A 20,085-nucleotide genomic window follows, 5' to 3' on the forward strand; every position below is an offset into this window, starting at 1 on the left:
TAATCTTCGAAGTTAGAGCTCTGCTATGAGGCAGCTATTTTTCTAACGAAAGCAGAAAAATTCACAGCAACTTGCTGAGATGGTTTAGTCTGTTTTCTCTCATCAACCTGAAGCTCCAGCCGCTGGAGTTACTGCTCTCGTAGACATGACTTCCTTCTCCAAGCCTCCAACCGTATGAACTTTGAAACACCACCAGTGACCATCCACTCGAATCGGGTTGACAGCTAGCATAGCCTTCTGACACCTCAGCCTACTCCCCTCCAACCCCTGGGAACTGGAGCCACCATATTTAACACCACTGGCTTCAGGGAGCCCAGGACAGTGAGAGATGAGGGCAGGCTCTATTGGTGTTCTCCTGGCTGGGGGGAGGGAACCCCACACACCATCATCCATGCCGACTGGACCTCCCAGCTCTGGGACTGCTGTGCCCTCTGCCTCTCCTCAAGGCCTATAGGAGACCCCGGACTGGAGTGGAAGGAACACTGGACAATGGTAATCAGTAATAAAATATAAACGCTAACTATGTTGTCAGGCATCGTTCTATGTGCCTTAAGGCCCTGGGAGGATGTGAGGCCCCTCCCAGGGCCCAGGGCATTGTTCTATGTGCCTTAACCACTCTGAATGTTGGTGTTTTCATTGGCAAAGTGGGAATAATAATACCAACATAATGGAATTGGGGTATTAAATGAAGCAATGGATTTCAAGTGTTCAGAACAGTGCCTAGGACATATCGAATGCTCAATACATGTCACCTATGATCATTGTTAATGTTACAGAAATTTAGAACTGCTCTTCTTACACCAGGAGAGTATGGTTTGCACATCTCCTTCAATAGAATCCATAAATAATATGCATTCACTCTGTATCCACGGAATGAATGAATGCACTCAGGAACCCTGTAGTCCTACTTTCCAAGCTGGCCTCTGACACTTATGAGCCTTATGGATTTGGCTTAGTTCTTTAACCTTGGAGCTTCATTTTCCTCATCTGCAAATGAAGTTTTTGGGTTTTTTTTTTTCCCTGCCTTGTGAGTGTGTTGTAAGAATTAGAGATGGGGGGCTTCCCTGGTGGCACAGTGGTTAAGAATCTGCCTGTCAATGCAAGGGACATGGGTTCGAGCCCTGGCCCGGGAAGATCCCACATGCCACGCAGCAACTTAGCCTGTGCGCCACAACTACTGAGCCTGTGCTCTAGAGCCCGCGAGCCACAACTACTGAAGCCCACGTGCCTAGAGCCCGTGCTCCGCAACAAGAGAAGCCACCGCAATGAGAAGCCCGCACACAGCAACGAAGACCCAACACAGCCAAAAATAGATAAATAAATTTATTTAAAAAAAAAAAAGAATTAGAGATGGAAGATCCCGCTGAGGGCTCAGAGCATAGTCAGGTAGGTTAGTTGTGGTTGTTATTACCTGAGACCATCACGTGCCTCTAAATTACTCTAGTGCTAAGTCTTTATAAACTAACAGACACATAAGACATTAAAGATTGGATTTTGAAACTTTTTTGTCCATATACATGAGAATTTACTAATTCCTTTTCTCTCCTTTTGTCACTCTTGTAACTTTGTATGGTGCTTTGCATTGAGAGGGACATAACACAGCTGACAAGATCCTGCTGAAAAGCCAGTGCTAGGTCACCGGCACATGCCTTCTCATTCCCCGCTTCTCCTTACCCTGCTTGCCAGCTCTCCCTGGGAGGCTGTTCGCTATCGGGAGAATAATTACAAAGTTATCCTAGGTTGGCTTCATTGGCCTGAATGGAGCCCATCTCTCCAGGATCCTTTTCCACATCCATGCATTTCACCTGCCTTCAGGTGTCAGTGACCCTGGCCTCTCTCCTCTCCACTCCTCACTGCTCACTGCGTCCTTCCACGTCTCACGGAGATGAGGGCTCCTGGAAGCTGTGCGGATGACAGGACACCTGGGGATTCATCTCAAACTCCTGTTGAGGCCGTCTCAGAAGGCAGATGGAATTCCAGTCTGGAGAGTCTGGCAATTGCTTTTAGCCATCAGAAGCACTAGGGTTCTTACCATCCTTACCACTGTGGTTTCAAGCTAGTAGTCGAGGCCTCACATCCTCCCAGGGCCTTAAGGTGTGCAAAGCACTTTCCTTGCCTTGATTGCACAATGGCCCCATGATGTAGAAAAGGCGATTACTCTTGTCCTCGATTTACAGATGAAGGATGGAGGGCAGGGGGACAGGTGTTGTGCCCTCACTCACACTCCCTCTGGCTCCAAGTCTAGTCTGTCCAGTAGCCATTCAGCCAGACCTAGCCCCGAGCCTCTTCACATGCCCGCTCCACAGCTACCCCAGGCTCCCTGCCATGCTTCCTATACATTCTGAATGTTCGTACCCTTGCGTTGTCCCCTCCGTGGAGGTGCTTTCCTTTCCTGCAGTGGCTTGTGCGCTGTCTGCTTCCCCCTGCACTTAATCACCCTGAGTGGGCATCAGTGGTGGTGAGAGAAGCATCTCTAACCCCAGAGGATGTTAAAAGTTTCTCTCTTTCTCTCTCTCTGTGTGTGTCTCTCTCTCTCTCTCGGTCTCTGTGTGTCTCTCTCTCTCTCGGTCTCTCTCTATGTGTCTCTCTCTTTCTCTCTTTCCTTTACATGTGTCTAACTAAGGAGCAGAGAAAGGTAGCCCTGGGAAGACATAGGGCTTAAAAGTGTGTTGTTTACAAATGCCCAAAAGGGCAGTGGCACCTCTGTGATTTCCAAGCTAAGCTGTTGCTGAGAGGAACTCCCCATTTTCCATCCCTCTCCCTATTTCTCCCTCCTATCACATCACTTCAGCAGGGACCAGCTACCTCTTCCTACAATCTGGCTAGAGGCCACCTTGGGAAGCCCCCCTCCAGTTCTGCTTTAGCCAGTGAGGCACATTATTCAGATATTCCTTCTTTGACACCATAACCCTGGCTCTCCCTATCGGAGATTTCCTTCCCACAGGTCCACTTAGGGACTGAACATGTTCAAAGATCAAATCATCCTGGACACCTCTTGTCTGTCCTTTCCTCTGGGAACTGAATTTCTGGTCCCTGTGATCAGCAGCATTTGTTTCAAGGATCCTTTCAATTGACCCAAGATACTTCCAAAACAGTCTTCACTGGGAGCCTTGGATTCTCACCACCACCCCGCCTCTAAAATCAATCTGGATCGAGCTTTGAAAGAGAGGCTTAAGATGTAGGCAGAACCAGCTCCTGAAGAGGGTAAGAGGTGATGAGACAGAGCCTAAGAAGCCATGACAGGGCTGGCAGATTCCAGCTCTGGGGGGACTTTATACCTGCTTCCCCCTCTCTCTACCACCCTTGGTAGACGTTACTAATAGATCACTGTACTCTATTCTGTTGAAACCAAATATGGCTTCAGGATCCTTCTTAGCACAATGTCCCAGGCAACCATTAAAAGACTCAAGTTGACATTTTCTGCCCCGTCCCTCTTTTCTTTCTTCATCTGTGTCTTCTAAAACCTGGATCTGAGGAGCTGAATTCCAAATTCCAGACATAGGTCCTCAGAGCCGCTCACCATGCCTGTCCCCACTCCACTGATACTGGCTGCCTGAGCCCTGAGCCCCAGGGTTATTTTTGGAAGCCTGAGTGTCAAAACAAGTTGGCTAGCTGTGTGCTCCCTGATGCTGATGGGAGCTTGACAAGCTGTAGCCTGCCTTTAAATTCTCATTTTGAAGCATTAAATGTCAGGAGCTCAATTAACATTTTCATTATTGCATTTTTATTGTGCTCTTATTTAGGCTACTAATGTGAAGGGAGCTAACATTCCCTTCATGCTATTTTTAAAGAAAAAATATCAGCCTCAGTGATAAATTCTTACATGTTTAGGGTACTTTTCCTGCTTCTCAAGACCTCCCCAAATGCACATCAACATCAGAACATGATTCATTCATTTGTTTACTCATTCATTTGTTGCACAGTTATTTATTGAGCAACTCACTTCTAAGTTTGGGGCACTGTTCTGGGCACGGGGGCTGTGTGGGCAAACTTGGGCAATATGGATAGACTAGGAAATCTTAACCACTTTCTTTTTTTTAATAAACATAACCACAAGGTGATGAAGTATTAATTCAAGGGGAAGAAAAAGAAGGGGAGAGGAAAAAACGGTGTGAAGGGATAAAGGCAGTAAGTGTGGTCAGGCTAGGCATAAACCAGGTGACTTCTCCTGCCATGCTGGATGGCCATGGTCTGCTGAATATTGTCATATTCTTTTGGGCACTGTATAATTTTGGTTACATAGTCTATACTAATGGATTACTCAACTGCCTATACTAATGGATTACTCAACTGCCTGGCACTCAAGAAACATATTGGCAAGTTTAACTTGGAAACACACACATACACACACACACTCACACACACACTCATACACAGACCAGTTTTTCATAGGCTAAAGTTATACATGAGGAGGAAGGTGTCCCTAGAGGCAGCATGATTGTTTACTCTTCTCTTTGCCACCATCAAGATTAATTTTGAAGAGATTAATGGTCTGAATGAGTAGTTCAAGAGGTCCAAGCTTATCAATATTTGGCCTTTGAGTGTTACCAGTTAAAGATGCATCCCTGTCATATTATTTATTTATTCATTTTTTCCCATGTTAGGTTATCTTCCTGCTGGCTTTTTGATATGGCATCAAAAACAGACTGTATGAATCTATTCTAAAAATAACTTGGAAAATCTTTACTCTCTGCTACCCCCTCACCCAACCCCAAGCACACGTAATCTGTAAACTGCCTGACAATTTCAAACGATCTGCTTCTGTTTCAGGCAACATTGGTCCAGAGCTCTCATATACTGATATCAGCGTGTTCATCTCTTCCGATGGGGGCAACACATGGAGACAGGTAACTGGGAGATTCGGGGACAGGGAGGAGCCATTTAGGGCAAGTTCTGCCAACATCTTTCTTATAGATTCTCAGGCTTGTTATGACTTTTTGGGTGCAAGAAAATTGAAGCAGCTCTTCTATTTGGTCAATGTAGCTGGCAGATTAGATGGACAATGGGGTAAAATGGGAAGAGCTGGGCAGGGAATAAGAAAAACTGGGATTTTCCCGATTTGTTCATTCTTTCATTCAGCAACATGTATGGAACAGTCACCAGATGCTAATTACCATGCCAGTGTGAGTAGACACAGCCAATAAAACAGTTTCTATCATTAATGTGCCACGGGGTCTTGGCAAGTAGGTCTCTTTACCTTTCTGTTTCTTTATCTACAAGAGGAAGGCAGTAGAATGCTAAGACCAGCAAAGCCATGGAAGTCTGTGATGGCTTCAGTATTATGTAGGCCCATCTTTCATTAAGTATGAGACAGCTTAATAGTTACATGACCACATGAAAAATTAATTCAGTTTTACATACTTTTTCTTGCAGCACTGTCCAGTAGAACTTTGAGCAATGATGAAAATGCTCTGCATCTATACCGTCCCATGTGGCTATTGAACACTTGCAATGTAGCTAGCGTGACAGAGGAACTGAATGTTTTATTTTATTTATTTTAATCAATTTAAATTTAAATTGTCTCATGTGGCTACTATACTGGACAACACAGATTTATACAATGTCAACTGAGTGTCAAGTATAAACCTGAGCAGACAGTTGAATACTTTGGAGTCCCTTTCCTCATGGAGCTCAGAATTAAGCAGAGGAAACAGGTTCATAAATAACTAACTGTAGTTTAGAGTGATTGTGTTAATTTAGTGGCATTATTAGCTTACAGAGAAGAGGGAGGAATTGATTCTACTTGGGGAAACTGGGAAAGGCTTCACAAGAAGAGGTGACACTTTAGTAAGTCTTAAAGATGAGAAGGTTTCTATCTGAGGAAGACAAAGGAAGAGCACTAAATGTCTTAGCGATGAAGGTGAAGCCACCATCTGAAATCTACTTGCACAAGCTTCTGTTTGGGTCTCTTAGTGAAGATTATCATCACCATCACCAACATCATCATCGCCACCCCCATTGCCACCACTGTCACTACTACCACTGTCAAAAAAAAATTACCCAGGACCTACTAGACACAAGTCCTATATTAACTACTGTAAGGCCTACAACAAAGAATAAGTTAAGATTCCTGCCCACAAGGGAATCAAGTAGATGAGGAACAGACACATAAATAAGAACATACCTTCAAAATATAAGATACTCTCTTACAAGTGCCGAATGGGGTAGAAACTGGAATGTAAACTCTTCTGGTCTAGAAACTCCCAACAGACAAACCACTGTCCCTCCAACACAAGAAATAGCTCACCTGGCCAGGTGGCCACTGTTACATTCCTTCCTTATGGTGTCACCACTTTGGTTTTCTTTTCTCTTTTCCCAAACAGCTAAGGATTCCAGCTTCCACTACATTGCTGGACAGGGCAGGAGTTAGCCGTGGCCAAAATGATACAACAGAGAGGAAAGTGCGAAGAAAATAACTTCTCTCTCCTCCTCAGTGCCAAGAATCTTCCTCTAGTCCTTACCCTCAGACTTCAGACCAGTGTTTCTATTATGTGGCTTTGAGCTCTGGAGAGAAAAGCTAGCATTACAGGCTCAGAGTCTATGTTTATATCTGACATATAAATGAATATCCCTTAAGTCTTTTGTGCATTAAGGCTCACCATTAGTGTGGGCATTTAAAGGCAAATATGAGAAATAAAACCAATTGAAAGGTTTAGGCCTGAGAGTCCATTTACTTTTCTCTGTGGTGTTCCCTAGGGCATGTTTACAGGAGACACCACTCCTCCTATTCTCTCCCTTTTAAGTCTACTTATACTTTCTTACCCCTTCTAGTACTTCTCACTTAACCCACCATCCCAACCTCTCCATCCAGGCTATAAGAGCCACTATTAGTGGTTAAGAGCTAGAGGAAGTCTCCAATTCCACTTTCCTCTAGATGATCTAGAGGAGAGAACTGGTTCCCTGGTGGAGAAATATTTTTCCTATCTTAGGTTGGAGACTTAAAAGTCATAAATTGTAGAAGTGTTGCTATATGTGGGGTTAGGTCTAAGCTAAGGCTCTGAGACTTGCATCGTGGTAGGTGCCTAGTAAATGCCTATGTAGATGGATGGATGGATCACTGAATGAGTGAGTGGATGGATGAATAGGTAATGGACAAATAAATCAAAGAATCAGTAACTCTGGGTCCCAGGAAGCATGGTGTCCCAGTGAGCATTTAGAGTGAGGATCCCCAAGCACTAAACTTAAGTCTTCATCCAACTTGCATGGGAACTTAGGAGTTGGTGGCTAAGTCTGAGAACTCAGTCATCACGTAGATCATAATGTCTACAGGTCTAAAAGGAATTGTCCTTTAAATTCATAGATAATGTATAAACATTATAAATGTTTATAAGACACAGACCATTTATAAATTAGCAAACGTCTCATTTGAAAAGATGAGAAAGACACAGACCATTTATAAATTAGCAAACGTCTCATTTGAAAAGATGAGAAAGAGAAAGCTGAGTAGTAAGTTACTCAGATGAAAAGATGGGGAAGTTTTCTGAAGTCTTATTTTCCATTGAGTTATCTAGTTGAGCACGCGTCTTATTGCCTGAACTTCTTGTGGCACACTGGCTCACAGTACTAGAGGAAAGAGCCCTGGAAATGCCATTTGAGTAGCCAAGGGACAATTATTTGTTCTCTACAAGCCCATTTCCTCATCTATTAAATGGGGATGACATTACTTGCCAAACTTCCTGATAGGGTTGTTGGAAGGGGCAGAATCTAGATGAAACATTATATGTGAAAAACTTTGTAAACTGTCAAGCACTATGCAAATGTAAGGCGTTGCTATGATTGTTATTGTTGTTGTTGTTCCAGATCTTTGATGAAGAGTACAATGTCTGGTTCCTAGACTGGGGTGGCGCCCTCGTGGCCATGAAACACACACCTCTGCCAGTCAGGCATTTGTGGTAAGGACAGCTCCCTACCCTGTTAATGAGCAACTTTTTAGTGGAAAAGGTTGGGACAAGTTATTCTGCATGATTTTCTACCCATTTTACCCATTTCTTCATCCATTTCTTTATCCATCCATCCATTTGATGTACATTACATCATCCAACTCTTTGGTAACAGTAGCAGACCAGATGATTTAGATGGGGAAGTATAATGAATACAGTGGGGTGGTAGGAATGGGTGCTCAGATGAGCCAGAAATGAGCAAGAAGGACCTTCAAGTTCAAGCAGCCGAGATTAAGAATCCAAAATGCAGGAGCTGGACGTTGCTGTAAGAAGAGGGTTAGGTGCATGTAGCAAATACTAAGTTTAGTTCTAGATCAGTTGAAGTTGAGATATCTAGGGATATTCAAGCAGAGATGAAGATTAGTTGTCAGATACGTTCATCTGAAGGTCAGGAGAGAGGTCTGGGATGACACTCTAGATTTGGAGTCACTAGCCATTAGGTGGTAGTTAAAGCCATGTCAGTAGGCTGCATGCCGCATGAAAGTGGGTACAAAAAGGAGAAAATAGGGACTCCTATGGAACACTGTTGAATACCAACATGCAGAGCAGAGGAAGAAATTATAGGAGAGGCTAAGGAGAAATAGCCAAAAAAGATAAAAACAGCAGAAATGTTTTCATGGAGGCTGAAGGAAGGGGTGATCAATAGCACCAAATTCTATAATCAGAATAGATTTTACGGAGTGAAAAACAATCTAGAATTAAGCAATGTAAGAGGTCATTGGTGACCTTTGTTAGGGTAGATTCGCAAGAGAGGTGGGGTTGAAAGGTAGAGTGCAATATATGAATAAATGGATGAATGAATGATAAACAATGAAGTAAAGTAGAGACAGTGTAGATAATTCTTCCCAAGAAAGTAGATTATGGAATGCAGTTGAGTGTATGTATGTAAGACCCTCCAGGGAAGACAAAGAGTTGAGGGAGAATATATTATTATGATGATGATTATAACGATGATGAAGATGTTTTTATTTTTGGCGGAGGATGGATAAGTATCGTGTATGTTTATATCCTGAAGGGAAAGAATTTCAGGCTTCAAATTCAGCAGAATGAATATTTGAAAGAGTGAATGTTTGGTAGTAGAGGGAATGCTATCTAGAATACAGTTGTTGGGATTCACCATGGGCTGGAAGATGGATGCTGGCATAACTCCCAGGCCCTTGATTTCAGGAGACTAACCCTTTTAGAGTAAGAGTTTTACTTAGAAGCATCAGTTTGTAATCAGGAAAAGAAAAAATAAGCTTAGGATCCCCAGGTACCAAATTCAAGCTTCAGCCACCTTGGCAAGGATTTAAGAAAGTTTCTCTTAAGTTAAAGCCGTTTGGGGCTTCCCTGGTGGCGCAGTGGTTGAGAGTCTGCCTGCCAATGCAGGGGACACGGGTTCGAGCCCTGGTCTGGGAAGATCCCACATGCCGCGAAGCAACTAGGCCCGTGAGCCACAATTACTGAGCCTGCGCGTCTGGAGCCTGTGCTCCGCAACAAGAGAGGCCACGATAGTGAGAGGCCCGCGCACCGCGATGAAGAGTGGCCCCTGCTTGCCGCAACTAGAGAAAGCCCTCGCACAGAAACGAAGACCCAACACAGCCATAAATAAATAAATAAATAAATAAATAAAATTTAAAAAATAAGAAAACCTAAATTTCTAAAAAAAAAAAAAAAAAAGCCGTTTGTAGAAAAAAAAAAAAACCAAAACACACAAACGCACAAAAACAGTGCTCTGCCACCTCAAGCATGAGCTTGAAAAAGTTCCTAATGTAATTGTTTATCATCCTTTTACTACTGATTTTATAATTTTTGGGTAGTATCAGAAGAGTGGAATTACTTGATAATAATGATAGTCCGCATTACTCAGGGATTCTTAAATTCCAGGCACTGTTCTAGGCCCTTTCCATGAATTACCTAAGTTATTTCTTGAAACCACCCTATGCATTTTCCTGTGGGTACTCTTTTTATCATAGCATTAAAATGCAGACATGTTAAATTCTTTGCTCAGAGCTACACAGCTAGTACCTTGCAGCACCAAGTTGGGTTTCTATCATGGGTGCTCTTCTCTTTTACCTGCCAATTTTCCAGATACTTTAATGAGTACACAGAGGCTTATCCCATGGTCTCTGTCCTCTGGGAGATCATAGTCAAGATAAGGAGCTTAGACAGTCCACATATTACTGGAAATCTAAGCAATGTCTACGCAAGGATGCTGACCGTGTGCATTGCTGGAATCCTGAGGCCGGATAGAGCCCCCCGCCCGTGTGTGAGGGGGTCTTCGTGCAGCAGGTGACGTGAGGGCTGATCCTTGATAAAAGGATTCCAGGAGTAGGAGAAGTGATGGGAGGAAAGCCAAGGGATGGGAAAACTCTGACCAAGCCTGGAATTCAGGAGATGTAGGGAGTGCTCAGAAGGCTGTATGTCGTTGGGATCGAGCATGTGAGTGAGTGATGGCGGGTAGCCCTCAGAAGAACTTAAACGCCAGTTTAAGGGGTTCAGGTTGAATCTGTAGGTAATTCCTTCTACTACCGAGACCTCTCTCTCTGTGGTGAGAAGAGTTCTCTCTACTGAGGACTGAGTAGGACTTATACTCTCAGGGAGGGCAGCTTGACTCTTAAGACAAGTTTGTTGTTTTTTAACCAAGAGAAGTAACATTCCTTAGTCGTTATCATTGTGTTCTAAGCACCTCTATCTAAATCTCAATGACATAATTGATAAATGCCCTGCAGACAGATTCAGCTGGCAGATTTCTTCCCCTTAAGTCCTGGGAGAAGAGGGTGGCAATCCCATCTTACCCTTGACTGTCACCCTCCTGCTCTCTCTCCTTCATGTGGTAGGGACTTAGCGCTCACTTCATGGTTGAATTTTAGAGACTTTTACACAAAAGTTGCCTTATCCTAAGGAAAACAGGAGTTTGCTATTGTTGTTATTTCTTTTTAGTGACAGGAGAGGAGAGTACATTTGGCATGGAGCAGAGGAATAGAGAAAGTTTTGGCTTTGGTGAATCTTAGCATCCTTACATCTGACCATTCAGTGTGTTCTGCAGTGGTTTCTCTCCAGAGGGCTGATCACTTCTAGAAGGAGTTTCTGGAGGGAAACCATCCAAGTTGGGAAAATCAGTATTCACTCAGGGATATGTAAGTAGGATCAAATCCTGCCTCTCAAAGGCATTAATACAAAGTTTGAGTTTCCCCTTATTCCATGAAATATCTCTTTTGTTGGTAAAAAATATTTACTGAGCTCAGAAAAATAGCTACATCCCATTGAATTTCCTCTTATAATAGTAATGATAATACTACCCTCCATTTGTTCACCTACTTCAATTTACAAAGGCTTAGTGATGATTTTTCAAACTAAGCTTTGGAAATAGAATTTTCTCCATTTAAAGGATGTTGATGCTGTCATTTATCATAAATGCTTCAAATGCTTCCCTGAACTTACATACCACCCATGACTTCTGCTTACTTGCCTGTCTATGAATGCCCTTCTCCGAAATAGTCCCTGCGACGGTTAAGTGCCAGCTACTGAGTGTATGTGCTAGCAAACAACAGTGGCACTTAACTCATTCAGGAATTCTTTTTTGTTTTTTTAATTTTTTAAACATCTTTATTGGAGTATGATTGCATTACATTGTTGTGTTAGTTACTGCTGTACAACAAAGTGCATCAGCTATATGTATACATATATCTCCATATCCCCTCCCTCTTGCATCTCCCTCCCACCCTCCCTATCCCACCCCTCTAGGTGGTCACAAAGCACCGAGCTGATCTCCCTGTGCATTTTGTACTTCTTTCGAGGCTAAGTAAGTGTTCTGTAAGGGCCTGACCTTATCATTATCATCAATGTTTCCTTATAAACTTCTTGACTGATTTTGTCTCTGGCTGGCTTATGAATTGCAAGCTTGTGAAACCCAAATGCAGTTTCTTCATCACCAGTAGCTTCTAATTAAGTTACAACCTTCAGGGTAAACACAGAGCTCATTTGAAGTGGAAGAAAGGTTAAGTGATCAGTTCATTGTTCTTTTCTGTAGTAGGTCTCAGACTCACTGACGTTATTTTGGTAGCATATACAAATGTATATACATTTGCATAGGAAAAAGATACTGGCCTACCCACTCTCCCACAAGGGTATAGTGGCTCTCGAATTTAAATAATAACTACGTCGCCTTTCAGAGAAAATGAGAATCATAATTGAAAAGCTGGGGAAACGTTAGCTAGGCTAACAAGGCATGCTGTTTCCTATAAATTGAAATGATAGGTAGCTAGATATGTATGAAGACAAAGCAGCATACAAATGAACCCATCCACTTGTGACCGTGTACATTTAGATGCATTGAGAGTAGAACCTAAGTGCTATTTCAGGTAAGCCCTCCATCCAGTATTACCAGTATTACCTTTGTACCTTAGAAGCATTAGAGTGAAATGAACAGTGGCACCCCATGGGATGCAGTACTGTAATGAAAACTCACAGTAGACAGAGCTGCTCACCGGAGGGTAAGCCGGGGTCCTACTGTTTGCTTAGCCCTGACAAGCCGTCAGCGTCTCCTGTCAAAGGGAGGTTCTTGGAAGCTAAAAACAAAGCATCACCTGGCCGTTTTTGTTCCTTTGCTCTTCTGTAAATGGTGGTGAACACTGGCGTTTTGTTCATAGAAACATTCACATGAAAACAATAGCTCCAGCCAATATGTGCCTCTCAGAGGCGAAAGTGCATGTGCTACTCTGAAGGACTTCTGTGTGGCTACGGTGCCATCGCCTCATGCGGTTGGGATAATAAAAAATAGAGCAATGCACCTCACCAAAGGGAGGAACATTGATCCTCAATGTCCATTATAACTCTATTTCTGTGCTAGAGTGTTCCGGGGAGGATTCTGATTGTTGGAATCAGATTCCGTTGGAAGATTCTGTTCCTTTTAGTGGCTCTTACCTCAACATTATAAGGTCATCAATGCATGGAATAAGGAAGGGTCTTGGAGGGCAAGTAGTCTAGTTTCACACATACTACAGCAGATACCTCTGTGACACCTAAGAATGACACCCCACTTCACCAGGACGGCACAGAGCTGACCAATTTGAATGAGTTTCCACCCTGTATATTGGCTTTAGTTGTTAGGAAGATTGTTTTGTGCTGAGCAATAACGAATCTACTTGTAATTTCTGTCCATCAGTCCTTGTTCTGCTGCCCAGACCTATGTAGAGTAAGTCAGCTCCAGAAATGCATGCGATTTTTAGAGTCCTAAGCCTATAAAGGACCTCAAGAGATGGCTCTGTCTAGGCTTTCTAAATTCTGGGAAATGATCAGATACACAATTTAAGACAGATTGCATGCATTTGTTCATTTATTTCTCACATATTCATTGAGCCTATACTATTTATCCAGTGCTAGTAGAGGGGCTGGGATATACCAAAGGACAAGACAAAATACTTGGGAACTTACATTCTTGTTCAAATATTTGACTTTCCTTTTTAGAACAATTATGAGAATAGAAATCTTTTTTTACCTTATTCTATCTGTATTGTTTAATTGATATTTTCATGCATCTATCCACATTCTCTCTGATTTCATTCACAGACGTTACCCCTTTTCCGTAGGCAACAATAGAATTATTTTTGCGTGTTGAACTATTTGGAAGCTTTCTTACTAAAAAAGTTAAAAGGTGATGGTAAATTATTCAGCTCTTATTCTTCTTTCCCCTAAGCTATCTTCAAATCATATAACCTGTTTCTAGAACAACTTGTTTCTTACTTCTAATCACATTGATTGTCAGTTTTCTACAATGAATGAAACTGAACATAGTATTGAGGATCTGGTGGAAGGATAATTTCTTTTATTATTCATGCTACCTGTCTGTGAACACACGTTAGACTCACAGTGCCTTTGATTATCACAGTAGGGACATTGCTGGAAAATATTTACCTTGTGATTGACAATCACCTCAGGTTTTTTTTTTGTTTTTTTTTTTTTCCAGCTTGAGCTTCTCATTAGTTACTCTTTTTCCTTTCTCTGGCTGTGGGGCTCTTTGTTTTTTCATTTTAATGAAGCATTCTGCTTTAAGTTGGTCCTCTCCTATAAGTGACTGCCAAATCTACATCCCTGGCTTTGAGCCATCTCCAGAAATCCGGATGCATCCATCCAAAGGTCCTCTTGACAGTGTTACAACACGGAAATCCAAAAAGCATCTCAACCTTGATGTGGACCAAACAGAAACAAACAAACAAAAAGCTTTGCTTCTCCTGTTCTTTACATTTCCCTTTACCGGTTGCTTAACCCCCCAAATCCATGTTGTCTTTGACTTCTCTCTTTTGTTCAAGCAAAATCCTTTTGACTTCATCTGTAAAACTCCTACTGACTTTACGTGTAAAAATATCCTCAACCTTTCATCCCTTTCTATGTCCACTATTAAAACCATTTTCCAAGCCCCTTCTCTTACTTGGTCTCTTATAATTGCCATGCCTCCCCCACTGATTCATCTCCTTGCATCAACTTTGGGGCCTGACAATCCATTCACCACAAAGAAACCATCTTGTAAAGGTTAAATCAAATCATCTCTCTCCCATTTCAGCTGGGAACAAGGTCCTTTGTAATCTGGCCCAGCCTTATTTTCTTGACTCCATTTCCTCCTATTAATCCCTTTCCCAGTAATCTACAACCACCAACCATCTTTCTGTTCTTCCCATACAGCAACTTCATTTCACACCAGGTCTGCCCTCCAGAATGGCTCTCACCTTGATCTTTGCATAGCAAATTCCTTACTGTCATTCAGATCTCAGTTTAAATGTCACCTCCTCAGGGAGGACTTTCTTAAATTTTCAATACAAAGTAGCTTCACTCACTCTCTATCATATCCCTCTATTTTAACTGTCTTCATGACACTTATTTTTAACATATTTTTTTGTATCCATTTATCTACATATTGTTTGTCTCCTCAAACTAGAATGTAAGTTCCACTGAAGCTAGGGCCTTCCCTTTCTTGTTCATTGCTATATCCCCAGAACAGTGGCCACTGCCAACCAGGCACATGGTAGATGTCAATAAATATTTGCTAGGTGAATTCTATTCTCTTTTGGTTCTATAGTCCTGTCTTGTCACTACTTAGAGGTCAATTGTAACTTTACCTCTGTCTCCCTGAGTACTGGCAGTCTTATCAATTTCAATTTCACCTGTGGGCCTAATAAGGGATTCCCAATTCCTTTGTCTTGGCCATTAATGAGCTATTGAATAGAGGAGGAGAAGGTGGGTCCCGTGGGGTTACCATTCAATACAGTTACTTCAGAACGCCTAAAAACTCCTAGTCATCTGAAAGAATAGCTCTCACAAATGACAGACCCAAGTTTCTGATACTCAAGAGATTAAATTTTATAATGTATTTTTTTGGAGTTTCTTTAGGAGTTTTGTTTTGGTTTTCATAATTATCTCAGCATGAAATATTCGGGTGTTAGAAATTACTGATCTCAGAAAGTCACCTGAATAGCACGAACCTGGGCTTCCTAGTGGTACATTGACCATAAATTATAGTCACAGCATTCATTCCTCACCCTGGCTCTGGAGAACTGTCCCCTGGCCTATGCTAATTTTATGTCACCCTTAGACTTTGGTTATTGTATATGCTAGCCTTTCCACCTGGATGTTGGCATTTCCTAGTGTTTTTGCTGCTCCCATTCTTCCATCTAATCCATGTTTTTGCTCCTTCCATATGGATTCAGTTCATACAGCATGCTTTTATCTTCCACACCTTGTCTCTCCACCTTGGGCTTGGTTTTTCTTTGGAGCTTACATCTTAGAACTCAGAGCTCAGAAGGCTGTGATGGTCCCTCTGTTTCTATTACTTTGTGGTGTCTTATCATGTATAAAGTAAAGATGACTGTCCTCTGCCCTGTTAGTGGCAGTGGTATGAAGGCTCCTCCTTCCCGGGGATGTGGTGGCACTCACTGCAATTTTTTCTGCTAATGTTAATAACTGACCTTCATCAGTAAGGAAACTCTGAGAATGAGATAAGGACAGAGGTCTTCAACCACTTTGGCTTCTTCCTGTCAAGACAATAATCAATCCAAAGTCATCAAAATAAACAAACCAAAAACTAAACGAATATCTTTTTATACCTTCTGGGCTTACCAGGCAGACTGAACTAGTTAGTGGCCGTGACATACTTTGAAATACCTACAATTATTTTAGGAACCAGGAGGGTACATGGCATGAAAGGTAAATCCATTCCCAATTATGCTCTTGTTTTCACTTTTGAATGAGAAACTCATTTCCAAGAGAAGCAGTTCAGATCTGCCCAACTTCCTCTGGTTCAGCTTCAGTGATTATTTAGCCTTCAGCCTATTTAAAAAAAAAAAAAAAAAGGCTGAAATGGCCAAGTCCTTAAAAGTCAAGACAATATTGACTTGTCTATACATTAGATCATCGGGCTATACCTTAGATCTCCAAGAACTCATTCTTCTTGCATAACTGAAACTTTGTACCTTTGACCAACATGTCCTCACTTCTTCCTCCTGCCCACCCTCCACTCCCACCCCCTCAGAAACCAGCTTCATGTGGCCAACGTTTCACTATATCCCTATCTATCTATCTATCTATCTATATCAAAGCATCAAGTTATACACTTTAAATATATAGTTTTTGTATGTCAGAGATAACTGGGTAAAGTTGTTCATAAAAAGTCAAGACAGATCCTGATAACTTAGGAACTCATAAAAACTTTTATAACCGCTGCCTGCTTTTTGTTTGTAGAAGTAGGCCTCAGTATACCAGAAATACAAAACTTCTTATTGCATGAGACTAGTTTTTCTAGCTGGGTAAAGAGATTGACTTTCTAATTTTTAAGATCGGTTTATTTGGGAAGAGAGGATAAGATAGAGAGACAAGTAATATCCAGAGAATGGACTGAGTAGGTTGACTAGTAATGGGGACAGGGATTCACATCCAATTCATGGATGCCAGTGTAAGTAACGCTTGAAAAATTATTGGATGGATTAAAAGAGTTTCTGTAATCACTTCTTATTTTTTTCATTCATACATTCATTTAACATTTATATAGTACCATGTGCCAGTGTTTCTGCTAATTTTAGGAATGCAAAAGTGAACAGTATGGTCTTTGACTTCAAAAAGATCACAGTTCAGTGGGAGAGTCAGACATATCTTTTGAAACTATGTATGTAATATCAGGTTAGAAGCATTGTAATAAAGATATGTAGGTGATATCGGGGCGGGGGTTGTCAGACAATGCACAAGACATATGTGACCCCTGAATTCCCAAGATTATAATGTTGAATGGAGGGATTCAAGATGAGTTAAGAAGTCATCACTCAGCACCATGATAGGGGAAGGCCTGGGTGTTGTAGGAAAATAGAGCTTCTACAGTTGAACTCAGAATCCTGTGTTGTGGAGTCAGAGAAAAATTAAGAATTAACCAGGCCAAAAGAATCACAGAAAGTGAAGCAAATAAAACTGCCTTGGGGAAGGAGGAGTGTTGGGAAAAGTTTCTCAGAGGAGATGGTCTTTGGGCTTTGTCCTCCGGTTAAATCAAGGGGCAGTAGGGAACTCGATAATATCAAGAAAGGGAAGGAAGCAACTGCTCAAGATTGCTCAAATCCTCTCCACTAGCAGCATTCCTTTAAAGAGTTTCAGATGCTGTGTCCACAAAGGGCCAGACCTTCCCCTTACCGTTGGTCGAAAGATGGAACAGTATTGCCCAGAACATCTCAGACACTCAGTACTCGTCCCTAATACCCCTTAAAGTGGCATCGGAGAGGGAAAATGATACTTCATCCGTTCTGAACAAATAGGAAATTGCTATTTTTAAGGTTTGATCTGAAAGACACACACCTCCCCTCCCATAGGGTAAACCCCGCACTACTGAATTTATCTGTGTCAGAGACTCCAGAGGCTGAATTAATTCTGCTGTAAATTGAACCTCGGGTTCCATTCTGAGTACTTGAAACATGATACTCCAGCCACTAAGCCCTCCCGCTTGGGTGTTTTTTTTTCCTTCAATTCTGAGATGTTGAACTATTTCTGCAGCTCTTGGTGCTGTCTGTGCCTGGGCCGGGAAATGCAGTTTTGATAAAATCTCATAATAATATAGGGAGATGCTGAAGATTAATACCTATTGATAATCCAAACTGCCAGAAAGGGAGATACAGAGGAGAATTTAATCACCTGAAAACTGGTTGCAAAATCGTGTGGTTTTATTTTCAGCTGTCTCTTCCATCTACTTGTTTCCAACCCAGGGTGAGTTTTGACGAGGGCCACTCCTGGAACAAGTACGGTTTCACTTCGGTTCCTCTTTTTGTGGACGGTGCTCTGGTGGAGGCAGGCGTGGAGACCCAAATTATGACGTGAGTACTTCTTTGTCTGTGGTCAAAAGGAGCCTGGCGGCCTGGGTTCTACTTCCACGGAGACCATGGGCTTTCCCCAGGGAGGCTTACTCGAAAACATTTCAGTTTCTGGACCAAAGTTTCCTCATCTGTAAGATGGACATATTTATGCAACACCCACCAACTCAAGAGGCTACTGACAGGATTAGAGAAGCTGGGCTTCTAATTGAAAAGTTAAGGTTTCTCATAAAATTAAAGTATTGTAACAAATTTCCATTTATCCAAAACCCAAGCAAACAGAAAGCTTAAGTCTTTCGATGTGTTTTCTCTTTCCAAAACAGCCTAGTAAGGAACTAGAGATGGGGACAGAGGGAACAAAACAGCCAACTTACTGAAAACAGGGAATGTTTTAAGGGAACCTCCTAGAGTCTGTGATATACACACACAGAGTTGCTGTTGTTCCACTTCAGATTAATTTGCTGTGAAAATTTTTCTGCACTCCTTTACGATGAGAATAGGTGGTAGAGATATAGATCTTAAAGCTGTAAAAAGCTCCAAAGTACTATCTGAATATTAAAGAAGATAATAATAATTTGATGTTTTCTAAAATTATATCAAAGTTTAATTCTTAAAAAGTTGATTATGCGTGTTTGTGTGCACTGCTGTAGGTAGGGGGGCGTGGAGGAATAGTTGTGGTAACCCTTCACCAGCAATACGAAACCCCACCGCTCTCCACCTCCCCTACTCCCAAGAGACTGGAATATCTTACACTTTAATTATTTGCTGGACAGAATGAAGGGAGTCTGCTGGGCAAGATTAAGGGGAATTTGCTATACTGTGGACTTGTCACAGAAAGGCTCATAGAATGCTCCTGGGCTAGCTTGGGGGAACGCTGTCATCTTCTTACTCTAGGGGACACTGCTCTTCTTTTAACCTTTGCGTTCATTAATTTCTTTATAGTTTGAATCAGTCTTTTCCTGATATGAGACTGATGAGCTTTACAGAGGAGGCAAATACAAGGGCAAATGGCTAATTCCTATGCTTTACTTTTTTTCCCAGAGTGATCAGTTGAAAAATCTTTTATAACTGCAGCTACGCAGTTTTGATCAAATGTTGTAATCTAGCCCCAGACTGGACCACTTTTTGCCATGCTCCTTCCCTCCACTTCCATCCTCATATCCAGAGGGCTGACCAGCCACTCCTCTGAGCTTTCAGAATGACAGAAAGTACCCAGCCATGATGGAAAATGGTGCACAAATTGGAGAAAACAGACAGAACAAATGGACAGAAGTCCAGTCCTAGGAAATTCAGCAGAAACACTACAAAGGGGTTCCATGTCTATAGGGTATGTCTATAAAAAGAGTCTGTAGGATTCCCAGTGTCCTCATTATTTAAAAAATGTTCATAACAGAAAATTTGGGTGGCTCCACAAAATGTCTTTAAAATTATTTGAAACAAGTGCAACGAAGAGTGATTTTAAATTATCTTCTTTAATTCTTTCTGAATTTTCCAAATTGCCTATACAACCTTCTCTCTAACTTCAAGGGTGTGAACTGTGTCTTTTAAAGACTTAACGCTCATTTTTGAGCATGATCCGTGTGTTAGGCACGTATGATCTATTGTTGGAAATTGAAAGACATGATGTCAAACCCTATGAGGCGCTGCTACAATCTTCCCAAGGGGTATATTGTATTCGTAACTGATGTCTTTAGAGGCCAACTTGTGCCATGATAGAACTTCTCTGGACAGTTCTGTTGTACAATGTAAACAAGGATTTCTTGTAGAATTTGTTACTCAGGAAGTACAGCTTTAATTTGAGTTTTTTCAGCAATTTCTTTTTGTTCTCC

At 41.8% G+C, this 20,085-nt stretch overlaps 1 protein-coding gene across 4 annotated transcripts in view; it reads left to right on the plus strand.

Moving 5' to 3' along the window:
• SORCS3 (sortilin related VPS10 domain containing receptor 3) overlaps positions 1-20,085 on the plus strand; it is a 584,946-nt gene that overhangs the window by 493,651 nt on the left and 71,210 nt on the right. For all 4 annotated transcript variants that reach the window (XM_082408251.1, XM_082408252.1, XM_082408253.1 and 1 more), the window contains exons 12-14: positions 4,771-4,847; positions 7,801-7,892; positions 18,152-18,259. In XM_082408251.1, coding sequence (XP_082264377.1) covers positions 4,771-4,847; positions 7,801-7,892; positions 18,152-18,259 — 277 coding nt within the window. The remainder of the gene's footprint in view (positions 1-4,770; positions 4,848-7,800; positions 7,893-18,151; positions 18,260-20,085) is intronic.

This window comes from Balaenoptera borealis (genome assembly GCF_965194805.1).
Source record: "Balaenoptera borealis genome assembly, chromosome: 10".
Classification (NCBI taxonomy): domain Eukaryota; kingdom Metazoa; phylum Chordata; class Mammalia; order Artiodactyla; family Balaenopteridae; genus Balaenoptera; species Balaenoptera borealis.